At 43.1% G+C, this 17507-nt stretch overlaps 1 protein-coding gene across 1 annotated transcript in view; it reads left to right on the top strand.

The window, feature by feature from the left end:
* C7H7orf50 (chromosome 7 C7orf50 homolog) overlaps window positions 1-17507 on the top strand; it is a 239383-nt gene that overhangs the window by 203370 nt on the left and 18506 nt on the right. Inside the window, exon 4 of the mRNA XM_040441332.1 lies at window positions 6777-6970. Within this exon, the coding sequence (XP_040297266.1) occupies window positions 6777-6970 (194 nt within the window). The remainder of the gene's footprint in view (window positions 1-6776; window positions 6971-17507) is intronic.

Here is a 17507-nt window from a genome sequence, read left to right on the forward strand (position 1 = left end):
ATTACCAGTCCTTCTTGTGGTGAGAGGCTAAGAATTTCGTACATGTGATACCTTGGTTTTCCCTTCAGCCAAGATGACTGAGTTCAGGACAGTGCAGTCGCCTAATTAACACTTCGGACGTGAGACATGTTGAAGGCCTGAAATCCAATCCCTGAAGCAATCGCCGGACACAGACGTGTTACTGGACTGATTATTTGATAAAGTCCCAAACAACAGACTCCATTCATCGCTCTGGTTCTAGATTAGGTTTATGCATCATCATTTATTAAAAAACGTTATAAAGCCTCACAAGCTATTAAAATCCAGCTTTCGGCCTCATGCACACGACCATATGCGTCTTTGCTGGCCGCAAATCGCGGATCCGCTAGACACAAATACCAGCCACCTGCAACTCGCGTTTTTCCTTACGCAGGTCCCACACTGTGTGTTACAAATGCCTATCCTTGTCCGCAAAACGGACAAGAATAGGACATGTTCTAATTTTTTGGCGGGGCCACGGAACAGACCTACGGATGAGGACAGCACACAGTGTGCTGTCCGCATGTTTTGAGGCCCCATTGAAATGAATAAGTCTGATGCGGACCGAAACGCATGTCATTAAAAATGTATTATAGCTACTGAGTTATTCAATGAAATCTGTCTGTATAGCGCCACCTGCTGTTTGCTCTTTTTCTAATTTCTCTGCCCACCTCACTGAGATGGACACCCATGCTCAGATCGATCCTTCAGTTGCCACCAGCTGCAGCAGACAGGACACGTCTCCTGGGAAAGGACACACCCCCCCTGAGCTGCCAGCTTGAAATAAATCTAGCAGAGCAATAAATGGTCTGGTTCTCGCTTTGTTAGAAAGTGGTTGTCATGTACTGTATGATATGATTTCGATTTTTTACATGAATCATGGGATAACCCCTTTAAAGTGCATCTAGCATCAGCAGATTTGCACTTATGAAACTGTCTGACCTGTTCCATGTGCGCTTGGCAGCTGAAGGCATCTGTGTTGGTCCCATGTACATATCTGCCCGCATGGCTGAGAAAAATGATGTTTTATTATATGCAAATGAGCCTCTTGGAGCAACGGGGGCGTTGCTGTTACACCTAGAGGCTCAGCTCTCTCTGCAACTGCTCTTTGATTGACAGGACCTGGCAGTGTAAACGTCAGCACACCTGGCCCTATCAATCAAAGTGCAGAGGGAGCGGCAGTTGCAGAGAGAGCAGAGCCTCTAGGTGTAACGGCAACACCCCAGTTGCTACTAGAGGCTCGTTTGCATATATTAAAACATAATTTTGGCACATATGAACACGAGACCAGCCTTCAGCTGCCAAGTGCACATGTAACAGATCAGCCAGGGTCATAGGTACAAATCTGCTGCCAGATGCCCTTTAAGGGAAGGAGCCTCCGAACGTCATAGCTTTACATGGTGCTGAAATATCTCACAGTTAGTAATCGCTATGGACAATGCACTGCCGACAGAGTCAGGGAGAGGTCAGGCGGAGCACATTGTGTTTTTTTTTTTTTCCTTGCGTCAGTCTAATAGTTTTACCATTGAGATGTGGCTTGAGAAAATAGCCCTCCCCACTTTTCTTAATATTGTAAAATGGCCTAATAAAAGTGATTCCTGATATTTTTGAATCATAAAAAATAATAAAACGTATTTTCAAGACAATGGATGAATTCCAAAATTAAAATCTGGGACCGTCTCCAGAATCCCATTAGGTGACCTACCCTTTCACATGTATGTAACCAGCAATAATGCTCTCACTATGGAGAGTTCAGCCTTGACAGATGGTGCTGGGATTTTCTGGATATAGATCCGGGTTTTTTTCGTCTTGTCGCCCATGAGCCTAATCCAACCCGTTAGGATCTTGGACCGGTTGTCCCTGCTTGTTATGCCGCACAGTGGAGCCAATTTTGACATTTGAGGCTTTGTTTTTAGTACATTACAACATGAGATCACAAACATTGTTTTTGTATAGATTTTATTACAGTACAATATGTACCTATTAAAGGGAATCTGTCACCTGGTTTGACCATATTAAGCTCTCACCATTGCCATGTTTAATAAAATACCTCATCTCCTGCCGTGGTTTTCTTTCTTATATTCATGCTTTCATTTTGCTAAAAAAAAGCGATCTTTGTATTATGCAAATTAACCCTGAAGGTGCCCAGAGGGGCGTTATTCTTCACCCTCTGAGCCCAGTAACGCCCCCCCCCTGCAGTGCCTAGCCTTAGTTTATAGCCCAAGCACGCCTCCTCGCTATGTAGTTTCGTCCCACAGTCTAGTTTAACGGCGCCGCCTCTTCTGCTACGTCAGTTAATTCATTCAAGCCAGGCACCTGGAATCTTCAGTTAGTCCGGCTGAAATCTCGCGCAGGCGCAGTACCGCCTACTGCCTGCACCTGTGCGATCCGACCGCTCCTGAGGGCAACAGCGATAAGAAGACGTCACTGGGCTCGGCGCATGCCCAGTGACACTTTTGAGGCTGTTGCCCTCAGGAGCGGTTGGATCGCGCAGGCAGTAGTGCATTGACAGATATGTTGTCCTTGACCAGCTACATCCCTTTACAAACAATGTAATAAAGTAAAAATGATGCAAAAAGTCTGGTAAAGGTCCATGTATGGTCATCTTCTTACCCTGCCATCAACCACATGGTTAGTAAATGATATAATTAATAATAGTCTTTATTTATATAGCGTTGCCATATTCCTTTACAATTTAGAGGGTACAAACTAAAATGGAGATCAAAGGATTACAGGTTATTATACAACTGAAACACTTGGGAGTGAAGGCCCTGCTTGCAAGAGCTCACAATCTTTGAGGAAATTGAGGTGACACAAAATGTAAAATTGATTGCTTTCTAAAGCGGTCCAGCCATCTTTGTACAAAATAGACTAATGCAGATGGAGCTGTATGAGCTAATGTATTGAGTGTGGGCATTGCTTTTGGATGATGGCAAATAGGAAATAACTACTTGCCCAGAAATCCACGATCCAGTGGTTGGAAATGCTGGTGGGTCATGTACATTTTTTAGGCTTTCTGTTGACCATACTAGATCTTAGAAAAAAAAATATTACTGTGTTCCCCAAGAATTAGGAGGATGGTTTCAGGCAACAGAATTTCCAACATTGGTACTCTAATCTATATATGAAACATTAAGCACCTCCAGGGCATTACTAATATAATGGTGGGAGCTATTGTTTCATCGGAGCAGGGTAAACTGAGGAACAAGAGACTAAAGAAACCAATCATGTTAACTTTTGGCCCCCAAAAGATGCTACTTTTTGTTGTCCACTTAAGTTATTGCCCTCAGGATAATGTCCAATTGGTGGCAACCTCCAAAACATAGATTTGGTAGAACCAGAAGATGGACCAGAGTTAGAACCAAGGGATAGACCATAACTAAAAATTGTGACCAAAACACAAAATAAGCTAGGAGAACCTGAGGAAGAGAAAGGACCATGCAATACAGATGTCACAACAGACCATGAGAGAAACCCAAAAATCAAGGCTTGAGTCAAAGAAATTCTGAAGAATAACCAAACCGAGTCATCACGAGAACGGATAGGTTGCCATTGCAAAGAGAAGGCCTTTGTTAGAACATTGAGAAATGAGAGCCGTGCCATCTAATGACATCTGTCCATGAGTTGTGTGGTATTTCTGCTCAGCTCTACTGAAGTGAATGGTGCCAAGAAGAAGAGAACAACTATATTTTTATGGAAAAGGCCACAAAGGCTAGTGGGCAGCCAAGACCTGAGCTGGGACATAGCAATTTGAGTAACACAAGGTTTCCAAAGTGATTTAGCTTTGTATACCCTGGAAATGTAGACGGTGGAATTCCTTTGCCCAGTAAATTTACCTTTTCGTGATGTAATTGTGTCTGAGTGGGATGTTTACCTATATGTCATGGCGGAGTAATTTACTTGCGCCCTCTTCTGCACTCCCAAATGCCGCTGTTTACATTACTTCTGCTCGAACCTCTGTTGTCCACATTACTTCAAAAGACTCCATGGCTTATGTTTTGTTATTTGTCTCCCCCCCCCCCCCCCCCTTTCTTTGCTCTAGTGAAATCTGAGTGGCGTTCTTAAATTTAACACTGGGCCCTAATTAAGTAACATGTCATTAATCATTGTAGCCCAAGCAGGAAAAAAAAGCTAAATAAAACATGGTTCTTTGGGCGTATTTCATACTTAAACTGTAACAGCTGTACTGAGCCTCCCCAAACCGCGATATAAGATTACCCTGGAGAGCCAGTGTGTATACATCTATGTTATTATACTGACCAGCAAGAAGATGTTTATCCATCAGACCATGAGGCCACCACCATATTGTATGCAACTGTGAGTGAGCTAGAGTCGATTAACTGCAGCTCTGACATGGGGCAGTCCCTTTGGACAACAGTAGAAATAAATGTAAATCTTACACAATTGGCCCACAGCACTTACTTTGTGAAGTGGTAGAAGCTACTTTGCGGCTTTGGTCAAGGGTACATATGAATTGACATTTTTTTTAAGCCAAAAATTGTCCTAGTCTAAAGTAGAACATATGGATTGAACATCACCACCCATGGTGATCTACAGTACTAGGGAAAAAAAAACACAGCGTTACATCCTAGACTTTTTAGATTGATTCTTCGGCTTCAAACAAAGAGATCTCCAGAAGTGGACGAGTCCTCTGAATTGCATTGTCCGAATGTAAAGGTAAAAGTTTGAACTTTAAATTAGAACAATCCTTCATGACCGTGACAGGAGATCCAAATAATGCAATAGATGTGTTGAACAATGACCTGTTGGACATGAGGTTGCTTTTGATGGAGCTGTACATGTACCTGCAAGCATTAAGGTGGACGCAAGTTGAGGAAAAAAAAATATGAAGATGTCGGCCATAATGAAAGTTCTTTCTGTGGGATTTAGCAAGAAAGATAGTTTTAGCTTGTCCGAATTACAAACTGTTATCATCTGGAAAGAAGTCTGCTATGTTTGAATTATTTTGTCCGGTAGTCGTCCGACTAGTCTTTCATTCTTCATCCACAAATGGTCCTTGAAAGAACGTTGGAAGAGGGATTGTTTGTCCTCCACCCAGTGCCTTTGAACCTGTATGGCCAGTTTCAGTATGGACTAAAATGTGTTTGGCTGCATCAGCTAAACGATTGTTCACCAGACGATCATTTGTTCAACTGTCAACTTCTGTCTAATTAGTATAGCCACCCTAATTGTACCCTCGCAGTCTTGGGGAACTATTGTTTAGCTCTTCAACAACTCGGTCTGTGTTGATAAACTTGTTGAAGATTATGTTAGTAGCGTATACATTAAATGACTGGTCATCTGTTACCCACAAGACATGTCTAGACATTAAAAGGGTTGTCCCACATGATATTATACAGTTTTCAAACTAGCACCTGGATCTGAATACTTTTTTAACCGGATGTAATTAAAAAAGTAGTATAGCTAATGAATGATTCAAAAAAATTATCTCTATAGCACCACCTGCTATTAGTTTTTTTTCTTATTTCTTTGACCGGCTCACTGAGATGGGCGCACATGCTCAGCCTAATCCTTTAACTGCCTCCTGAACTATGACAGAGAGAGAGAGCTGCAGCAGAAAGGATATGCTCCCTAAGCTGCAGCAGAAAGGGCCCTCCCTTAAGCTGACAGATTGATATAAATCTAGCAGAGCAAATGGAGCAATGAATGTTAAATCTGCCTGGATCCATGTGAGGTACAGGGCTAGTTCTAGCTTTATTAGAAAGATATTGTCATGTACTACATGATGTCTGATTTAACCCCTTTAATTTGTATGGCTAGTTTCACACTTATCACAGTGGATTCTAGAAGCTATATTTGATATACAGTACTAATAAATAAGTATATATATATATATATATATATATATATATATATATATACACACACTCTAATATATATTAGAATAAAAAAATTGTAAACAAAATACCAATTTTAATCTCAATTGTTTCCTTATCAACTTAATAGGACATCCAGCCACCACCTTAACTCATACTCCTATTTCATATCTAATTTAAGACTCATTAGTTCATAACTTGTCATCATCCACGGAGGAATGTAGTTTGTCCTCCCAGAATTCACAGTGACACATTCCCTTCAGACTAGACATCAGCAGGCTCCAGCAGATATATATATTGGTTTTTGCATCACACCCTTCATAATATTCCTTACATGACAGTAAGTTGCTCCACGCCTGTGTCACTGAATTAATATATGCAGTCCTGACACCTACTAAGACCTTTTTTATGAAGTGCTAGCGCCTGAGATGACCCTCCGTGAGTGGAAGACTAATATTTACCGTAGAGGAAGTAATACGTCACCCATTAACTATGCGGTCATAAATGAAAAAGGTGAAGCTTAGACAGAGCTACTAATGTCAGTCATATGTATGAATGTTTTTGGACGGTCTGAGATATGTCACATAAAGCAGTAATCACGGGGGCAGGTAGTTTACTGAACTTCCTGGCAATCATCCAGTTAAAGTGCCATGAATCCTCCTCCCAACCTGAAATGGTTGATAACGAGAGCAACATAATTCTAGTCATACCTCTCCAATGACCACCTCTTTGGGAAGACCTCATCCAGACCAGACATCCTGTGACAGCTTTTCAGTTCCACCATAAATTCCATCTTCTTTGACAAGACAAATCCCCCTAGAGGACCACTTTTCAATGCATTTTTGGTTGACCACCACCTCAAAAAGGTTTCACTGTATATATAATGACAAAAGTATTCATGTATTTTAATTCTTTTTACAGGTGGAACCTGAAGACCCTAAAGAAACCGAGGACTTAACCCCAGAGGAACGCAGGGTTCTGGAAAGAAAGCTTAAGAAAGAACGCAAGAAGGAGGAAAAGAGGCTCAAAAAAGAAAAGGCAAGCCTTGCTGGAGAAACGGAGGAGAAACCAGCAAAATCTGCTGCCGGCGAACAAGCCCTGAAGTACTTGAAACGGTACATTGATTCTTTAGAGCTTTTATCTGATAGTAATTGGTATGTTGAGTTAAATTGGATTTAGATTGCTTGAATGCCTATTCACTGAACATGCATTATTCTATAAGACAGCTTTGTGTTTTTGGTGGTTGTTTGAATTTTTAAAGGGGTTGTCCAACTCCATGTATTTCTTTACAAACCACTGCCAATGGCTTCAAATAATAAAAGGAGTGATGCTTACCTTACCAATCCCCTGTTGCTCCTCTGCCGATGTTTCCCTGGTTTCCCGCCAGTCTCTATTCACCCAGCTCCAGCGATGGCATGTCGACACAACATGACTGCTAATCACTGCCCGCACTGGTTACCCCAGCAATCTAATGTCTTGCTGTTTCATCTGTGGAGCCCATAGATCGGCTGTGGACTAGGGAAGCATGGGCATTGTTGGTGCAGGGGATTGGTAAAGTGAGTATTGATCCTTTTGTTATTTCATACCATCTTTTGCCCATTGTCCGGGGCATAGACCCTACAGCGAGTTTTCCTGGTAGGGCAATGTCTATAGGGACCTGAGTCCCCTCCTCACTGCCACTGGTCGGGTACACACTTCTGGGGGAACTATAGGGGTCATTATTAGAGGAAGTCCAGGCAGCATGCTGAAGGTAGGGCTGGCTTGGTGTTGTGGCTCACATCTCACCTCCTAAGTTCCCTGCTTCATATCTACATCAGAGACGATTAGAGAAGGACAGAACATGGCAGCTATTGATGACCACTACAGAGTGACAGCTTATGCGGATGTACTTTATGCTGCACTGTGGTATATGGTCCTGTGTGATCGTATTCTGTGCTGCACTATGGTATTACTAACCATTCCAACTTGTATTGTATTGCATCTTCTTGTGTTACCATACCTTCTGTCAACTTGGACCTACCTACAACATCTGGGCCATTTTTTATATTTTTTCCGGGACCACTTTAAGTTCCCAGTCTGTCTCTGCCATAGTAAGTTTGCGACATCTGCGGATGAGACAATTCAAACTGTGTTTAATAGCTGAGCTTATGTATTTTTGGGTCTTTGACATAATTTTGCTGAAGGTAATGCATTTTTCTTCAATGATTTAAACTTGCTAATTACCTGATTTCAAAAAGGAGGACATTTACTAAAGCTGTACAGGCATACAGCTTTAAGAACACTCCAGAACTGGAACGTTCTTGAAGGTGTTGTGACCCCTTGTCATAACGGCATGGTAGGTATTGGTTGGACCTCTGGGACTACCACCATTTTTGTGGACAAGAAACCTTAAAAGACACAGCAACGCTTCATAGAAATTAACCTGAATTTATCCAGGTGAAAGCAATCAACGGATTCTGATGGCCAGATCACATACTATGGATAGTGACTAGGAAAGGGTGTCCAATTCTCCGGCCAAAAGTGCAGTTTTGGAGCCCATCGTTCTTAGTAATAGATGATGACCCAGAGGTTGAACTCCCACCTATCCTACATTTATGACCTAATGAGTGGTCATGGGACACTCCTGTAATTTTAGTTACTCCACAGAAATGCACAAACCAACCAAGGACGAATGATGTAGATATTGAGCATCAATGACAAATCCAAGTGATTTCGCAATCGAACAAAATCAATACTCAAGGGTTGGTCATTGGAGATGACTTTGTTAAAAGGCCCATAAGCCAGCTGTATCCTATAGACTTAGAGCCAGTAACGTCCTTAATGCATACAAATAGACCACATAAATAAACCTTTAGCAGATGGGGTGGAATAGCTAGGTATGATCAGACTTTTTCGAATCCCAAATGGTTTTGATTAGTTAATAAACATCCAAGTCAGGAGAACGTGGTAAATGTGAAACATCTGCTGAGGCCGTGTTTGTTTTCCTAGGAAAGACGAAAAGTTCAAAAATCAGTACGAGTTGCACAACAAGATTTAAGATAATAGATTACTATTTTAGGACGGACCGAAGCTGCGCCATTACTGGCACCGTTAAGTTGCAAGTATGCTCTTCTCGTAAGTTGGCACTTATCATCCAGATGATGCACAAGGAGAGGAGCAGCACATTCTCTGGCACAGATGGAACTTCTCTATACGTCCAAGGAGATGACAAGAGTTTGTCATATCTGGTCAGCAGCTGGAATTTCGTGCAGTTGTTTTCAGGCCCTTGAAAACGCTCTGGACCATCTGTTTTCTGTTGGATTGTAAATAGAAAACAATATCGTGGATTTTCCTTCTTTTGCTGAAAGAGATACCAGAGACTGAAATTAAATAAGATCTGGAATAGATCAGCAGTGGAGGCACATTGACATCAGATTATCAAAATTTCACTTTCATCAAGGAAACCAATAAAACGCCTCCTAAATTTATTGAATTCTTTGCTACATCTGATTTTTGGAAAGCTGAGTGGCAGCCAAAATGGCCACCATTACAACCACATAGGGGATGTCTCCCAACTTTGCCAGACTTGAGTGATAAATCTACAGGAGTGAGGGGTGTATCACTACTCAAAGGGGTTGTTCACCCCTGAGGATCTTTTGTGTAGACCCACCAGCATGACTGGGCCAGTGGTGGGAATTATACTTGCCTGATCCACGCTGCTGGGTTCCTGCTCCATTGTGTCTCCTCGAGCACCACAAATCTACCCACGTCAACATTCTGGTTTGAAATGAGTTAAGTGGCTGCTGCAGTCAATGACTGGCTGTAGTGGTGACGTGAAATACACTCATCACTTAACCCATTGACAAGCATGGGTGATACACCACCACTGCATGCAGTCATTGGCTGGGCTGTAGCAGCCACATGACCCATGTCAAACCGGATGTTGACACAGGGAGACCTGTGACCTGCAGCACCCGAGCCAGAACCCAGCTGTGAGCATCAGGTAAGTATGATTCCCACTGCAGGTCTGGCCAAGTTGGGGGAAAGTGTGCAAAAAAAAGGTCCCCAGGGGTGAAGAACCTCTTTAAATAGACATCAAGTAGTGGCTGTCTTGTTTGATAACCTAAAATGGTTTTTAAATGGGGTGTCTGTTTTAGAAAATCTATTTCCGAATACCCCAAAGCAGATGATAACTAGTTCATTTCTCCTGAGGTGGCCCTGCCGGAAAACTGACCACTTGCTGTCAGGTTTCTCCTCTGATTACAAGTGGCTGTTGGGGGTCCCAGTAGCTTATCGTTTGGCGAGTCTCCTATGAAATAGAGGTTATTGAGAGCAGATGACCCTGTTTAAATGAAAGGTCCGGTTCTAAAATTATCTGGGGGGAGCTGATGTTTTTTTACTTTTTTTTCCACCTGTCAAAGCACCCCTGTAATCCGTGCAGCCTCCGTCCCGATCCTGCAATGCCAGGGTTGCAAAGCTCCACCTCCTGTAAGTCCTACCATCAGACACCAGCAGAAATGGAGGGGGTGTTGAGGAGGATACTTTTCCTCTGACAGATTTGTACAGGAACTGAACACATAGATATATACTTTTGTACTGTTTCCTTTACCCGAATTAATTTCCAGATTTGTTGTTCCTTTAAAGGGGTTCTCCCGCCAAGTAAAAATTGGTAGCAGTGGGCTCAGAGAGGCTTAAAACAAAACAATGGATACTTGCTCTCACCGATCCCCACCTACTGCAGTTCTGATGCTGCTCTGACGGCTCTCCGCTTTCTATCCAGGCTCGACATACTGGAAATGCCAGAAAAGACCCACTCAGCCGAACTCCAGCCTTGGCAGTGTTGGGCCATGACAGGAAGTGGAGAGCAGCGTATGAACGGAGGGGATTGGTGAAGTTGATGATCCATCTTTTTAGGTTTTTAGACCCCTCCGAGCCTAGCGCCGCCAATTTTTACTCAGCTGGCGAACCCCTTTAATCTGTATGGACTAAATCTAGTTCTCCATAGTTGCTGGACCTTGTACGGCTTTCATCCGGTGACTGTCCTCCCACACATGTATCTTCCATTTTTAGTAGAGTATTTACTTGAGCTCCAGAGTAAACAGCACCTCCAGCTGCTTACGTTACACGTAGATGTGGAGCAAGTGTTTCCTATACTTCTCACCCTCACCATTGTGTTTACTGCCTCATCCGCCGTCACAGCTTGTTCCACGAGTCCCTCCTCCTACTGTGTTAACCAGTACATGCTGTCCACTCTGTCTTTGTGGGCTTCTACACAATTAGGCCCCATGCACACGACTGTATCTGTTTTGAAATTAAAACACGGATACTGGCCATGTGCATCCCACATTTTCCCGTTCCGCACATCCTGCCCCATGTTAAAAAAAAAAGCCTATTCTTGTCTGCAAAATGGACAAAAATAGGCCATGTTCTCTGTTTTTTTGCAGAAAGGAAATGCTGATTTTTTTGCGACCTCATTGAATGGGTCCGCATCTAAATCATTTGTGTGCATGAGACCTTAGGCTTTATACTGAAACTCCAGTTTGCAGCATCTTTTGTATGAGAAAAATGCATAAATAGCTATTCCCAATTATATTTTGTCAGACATTTGTAGAAGGTTTGATCTGAGATTGAGGTCATTTCAGAGTCATGTTCCATTTCCAGCAGTCTGTATTCTGTGATCACCATCAGAACATCACTACAGCCTGTGAAGAATACAAGCTACTAATTACTGCCACCCCTGCTAATCACTCGCAGTTCAGCAGGGGCCCCACTGATCACAAAAATGAAGGGGGGCACTTCCAGCCACTGTTCCTTAGCCCAATTCAAATGAATTCTGTGCTCATTGTAGGCATTAGCCCAGTGGTTCAGTGATTAGAACTGTTGTTTTGCAGCACTGAGGTCTTGGGTTCAAATTCAACCAAGGGCTATTTTACATTGAACTTGTGGTGGAAACTTATTGTGCACGTTTTGGGGGGGGGGGGGGAACCTGTGGAAGGAACTATACTTATCTGGTTTACAATGCTGGCTCCTGTACTCTCCAGCCTTGGCTGCTTCACTTGGTTATCTGCTCCCTTTGCATCATGTCCAATGGTCACGTGATGCAAAGGGAGCAGGTTGCCGCTGCAGCCATAGATTGGCTGCAGCAGCGTCAAACTGGAAGTTTACATCAAGGGACCCGAGCAGAGTAGTGGATACCTAAGAGTACAGTTGCTGCGGAACTACGTAAGTATACTTACCTTCGCAGGTCTGCCGAGAAGGGAGGTTTTACCCCCCCCCCCCCCTCTCCAAATGTACACAACCCCTTTAAAGTTAATTGTGAAGAAGTTTTTGAGGGAGATTTATCCAAACTGGTGCAAAGGTTTTAGAAAATAGGTGAAATTGGTTGTTGTGGGTAACCAAGACAGTTTTCCTTTGCACCAGTTTCGATAAATCTCCCCTTTGTTGGCATAATTTGCACCAAATGTATCAAATGATGCGCGATGTTTGATACATTTGGTGCATCTTTAAGTCTAACACTTCTGTCTTGAGATATTACTCCATTTCCTATACCACCCCTTTACAGGATAGATTGAGACATTTTTTTCAACTTCTTAAAAAGTCATAGTTGATGATTGTGGTTTAAATTAGCTTGACGGTCTAACCATATGGGAAGTGGTGTAAATGTTGCAAAGTATTTGAGCAAAGAAATCCAAAAAGTTGCAGAATTCTATTCTGCAACTTTTTGAAGCCATAATTATGGAGTGTATGTTCTCCCCATGTTTCTATCCCTGTCATAATTCCATATTCCTACAGTCTACACTTGTTCCCTCTATCCTTGAATGTCATATATTTTCTGCCGGCAGATCCCTGGCTGTTTTACGAGAGCCTGTGTCTGCTACTTCAAATATAGCGCACTGACTGATTTAGAAGGGTTTGTGTCTGCTTCTTCATAGACTTATGGGTGCCATAGTCTCTGTATATTACTATCATGAAGAGCGCTCTTCAACCTTATTTAAAGGGAGTCTGTCACCACATTTGGACATTATAGACCGCTTACATAGCGTTCTGGCATAACTTTAGATAATTCAAATGGTACCTTTGTTGCGTTCTTCTACGGTTCACCTGCGGCAAAAGCGGGCTTTTATTCATATGTAAAAGAGGGCTCGCAAGAGCCCAGGGGCGGCGTTAACTTCTTTGGAGCCCAGGCTGATCATCCTCTTTTGTTAATATCCCCTCCCCAGCCTCTGCCCGCCCTTCTCTTCCCTTGCGTCCTCCTCCTTTCCCAGCGAAATCCCGTGCCTGCGCTCTGCCTCGCTTGGCCTGGGCATGCGCACTGCGATTACCACTGTGGGCACGGCTTGGCCGGAGCATGCGCAGTAGCTACAGCGATTCCATGCCCACATTGCGCATCGCAGTGCGCATGCCCCGGCCAAGCAAGGCAGAGCGCAGGTGCGGGATTTCGCTGGGCGATGAGGAGGACGCAAGGGAAGAGAAGGGCGGGCAGAGGCTGGGGCGGGTTTATTAACAAAAGAGGATGATCAGCCTGGGCTCCAAAGAAGTTAACGCCGCCCCTGGGCTCTTGTGAGCCCTCATTTACATATGATTAAAAGCCAGTTTTTGCCGCAGGTGAACCGCAGAAGAACGCAACAAAAGTACCATTTGACTCATCTAAAGTTATGCCAGAACGCTATGTAAGCGGTCTATAATGTCCAAATGTGGTGACAGAATCCCTTTAGCCAGTCACTACTGCTTGTAGAATATATATTGGGGGATTGCTATTCATTCCGTTTCCTAAGATGAGACCATGTTTACCAAAAGTGAACCTTCACATTGAACTTCCTTAATACCACCTACCTATTCTTCTAAAAGTCTTTGTTCATTTCCTCCTATAACTTCTGATGACACGCCGTCTGGAGGAGTCTTGTTTGTTTCTGCAATGAGATGTTAAGTAAGAACAGGGAGGAGACAGAGTCCTCATACATTCCTGATCTCATTCTTGGCTTTTGGTTGATATCTGGAGAGGCTTGTAATCCTATCCCCGGAGATGACATTCAATCAAGCTGTCCTCTGAAATGCCATTATGGCTTCTTTTTCCATGCAGTTTAACAAAAATGCGTTGAGAAGAATGGTTGACAGCAACAGGATGTGAAATCAATCTGCAGTTCCTGTCTCCTCTGGCGATGAAAACTGAAAAGATAGAGTTATGTCCTAAAGTCCACAGGTGCCTCGACCCATCTGCAAAACAGCTCAGAACGTCTTCTTTGAATACTCCATCCATTGTGATATCCCTGGTATATGACCAGTCCATTCCTGGTTTCTGTGGAAAACTTATCTGAGCTCTTACCCTCATGATGGGGAGCAAAACTTGGGTCATTTGTGGTCATAACAGCACCTCCTGATCGGAGAACTCGTGAGGATTTCCTCTAAGACCGATGACCTTGATTCATTTCTTGGCTGAGCTCCAGGTTCTAAAGTTAGCTCCTGAAGACAAACTGACCACATCAGCCCCAGCTGTGTTAAAGGGAGACTACAAGGAGCTAGAATGAGATCATAAAATCTGGACCCATGAGGCAAAATGTGTAAATCTGAATAACAATGTAACACAACAAGCTACTAGGAGGAACAGTGCGAAGTTTGCTTCCTTGTACAAAGTAATATTGCAAGCCGTACCGTAGAGTATGTACTGTATGCAGCCATGATGAAAATGGGTCACCATCTTTTTTCCAACTTCTACTCACCCTTCGATCACAAAACATTCCTTCTTATACAAATCTTATCAATATTTAAATATTACAGGGCCACGTTCTAGGTGAACATCTGGAAATAAATATGGCCAACACAGAAAAAAAAAAAGTTAACGCGTTTCGAGCTGGTGTAAGTCATATTCATTGAGGAGTCTTCTTATCTTGGCTATGTTAGGCTTGGTTAGAAATTAATCCTAGTCTGTATTAGTGCCTCAGAGCGGGAAAACTGAACCTGAGCTCCACTGCTCACAGGGACCATTGTGAGTACATACATTTTGGGGGCACGTGTATCAGTGTATTTTAGTACAGCCTTCACAATGATTCCATAAAATTGGTAACGATGTGTGAGATTAATAATTTATCTCGGGGGCTAACCTTTTTCTAGTCTCACTTTAGACCCAGTTCACATCTTGTTTTTTTTTGCACATTTGGCAAGTGCGCCAGAAAAGCTCCTGGCATGCATGCTGAACTTGTCCATAGGCCTCCATGTACCTAGGGCATAAGCTGGGTCACTATTGTTAATATATATATTTTTTTTTTTCCCCCACTGTATGGGAAAGTACAGTGTACTAGGTTTTCTAGTAAAAAAGTACAGTATACTTTATTTTGCAGTATGCTTATTTTTTTTTTACAGTGTGGTCAATAGCCAATACAGTACCTTGACCCAAAAATATGAGATGTAAGCAAAGCCTTACTTCCAAACGGGTCCAGCGCATTTCCCACGTTGATTCATGTAAATATGGCAGATTATAGCCAGCAAATGACAAAAAATTGCCAATGTCAGCAGCACATCTCCCTATATAAATGGGATGCGCTACCCACAATATGCATTCTCTATAGGGACCGAACAGTCTCATATTTCCCATACAGGTTGCTTCCCAATGCAAATGATTTTTACATAAACACTGATCGGCTTGTTATATCGGTGTTCATTATGGCTGGGAATCAGGCCCTGAAAAAGAACCAGGATGAGAAATTTGATGCAGATTAGGTCTAGTGTCCCTTTAAATTGATAAGTGGCTGTCTGAAAATGTCTTCTGTCACTGTGCGTGGGGCAACAGTTGTAGTTTAAGAATAGTTTTCTAGTAAACATTTTCTCATTCCGTCATATAATAAGACACACAAGTATTATAGCGCCTCCGCCAGTAGTGCCAGCGCCTCCTGCGTCTTGGCAACATACGTAGTGTAGAAATATGAAGGACAGAATTAGGATCTCGGTTTCTATGTCTAGCTGCTCTATGCTATTTTTATGGGAAGGATTATGTTTTTCTTGCACAGAGACACTTACTCGACAGAGAAACTGTGAGTTGAAGATATTATAGAACGCTGCCCGAGACGTCGATGTCCCAACTTACCTTATTAAAACCATGCAACAACGCATTTTGTGTCAGAGCCATCCAAAACAGCGTTCTATGCAAAGTAATTGGGGCATTGATTTTTCCTAGTTTCTGTCAAAAAGATCACAAGCCTGTGAGACGTGCTTAAAATTCCTTTCCAACCACTACTTAAAGTTGGTTGTCACCCATGGTCCTCAGTAGAATGCATGCCTAATAATAGGACAGGAGATGTGTCCTAGCATTACTAGACAAGGGCTGAAACTGCTGGGCGACAACATTTGCGTGAATTGTAATTGCAGCCATTTTGAGTGTCACCAAACCCTCCCCTCGAAATAACATTTCTTTACTAAAGGACTTCTATTTAAAGGGGTTCTCCTGTGAGAACAGCTGGCTGTTCAGGGGGCATGGCCTTTCTCAGGGGCGTGTGCTTCCTGCTGCAGCTCTCTCCCTGCACAGGGTCCTTTCTAGTGCAACTCTTTCCCTATCACATCTCAGGGGGGGTGTCTTTTCCACTGCAACCCTCTCCCCCTCACAGCTCAGGGGGGTGTCCTTTCTGCTGGCGCTGTCTTCCTATCGCAGCTCAGGGGCCATATCCTTCCTGCTGCAGCTCTCTCCCTGAAACTTTCACAGCTTACAACAGTAGACTATGCTGGTGGCAGTTGAAGAATGGAACTGAGCGTGTGCGACCAACTCAAGGTGGACAGAAAAAAACTGAAAAAGAACCAGGTGGCGGTATACAGATACATTTTATTAAATAACTCAGTGGCTATGCTAAATTTTTATCTACATCCAATTACGAAAGTCTTCAGGTCCAGATAGAATATTTTTCGTGGGACAACCCCTTTTTCATAAAAATAACAATAGTCTATACCCCAAAAGAGGTAGAGTTGTTAGATTTTGCATTAAAGGGGGGAGTTTATGATAGTATGGGGGCATTCTATGGTGGGGCTAGCCTCTCTAAGTCTAAAGAACGATTGGATAAAGTGGCACTCCACCTAATTGGTAATTTACACAGCATGAGATTGGGGGGGGGGGGGGGGGGTAATGCCACAACTTGGCTGATGCATATCAGCTTTACCCATTTAGTACAGCATCGTTCCAGCTCTGAACTGAACAGCCATATCATGTCTGACAGAACGGTTGCTAGGTGTAGACTGCGTAGCAATCAGGCAGCAAACACCTAGTAACCAGTCCGTCTCAAATTGTCATTCACCCAAAGAATTGAAAGGGGGTGGAAGCTCAATTATAATCAAAGCAACCCCCAATCTCTTCAACCTTCAGTTCATTTAGGTTGATCGTATTATTCGTTTATTTTTATGTAGGACCCTCTAGATGGTTCTCCACTCCCCCACAACATCTGGGTATACATTCTTCTCCATCCCGGGCATATGGAAGCATTACATGGTGCACCTGAAGCCCATGACATCTCGCACGCTCCATTTCCCGTTTATGGAGAAGTGACTGTTTGCAATAGGCGCAGTCTGGAACTCATAAAGGAGACACATGTTCTGCTCTCGGTCAGGCTCTTCGGATAGAGCCAGGCTTTGTATAGCCACTTTTCCAGACAATTTGACACAGTTTAAAAGCTTTCTTTGGCAAAGTGCTTTAAAAAA

Source organism: Bufo bufo, chromosome 7 (genome assembly GCF_905171765.1).
Source record: "Bufo bufo chromosome 7, aBufBuf1.1, whole genome shotgun sequence".
Classification (NCBI taxonomy): Eukaryota; Metazoa; Chordata; class Amphibia; order Anura; family Bufonidae; genus Bufo; species Bufo bufo.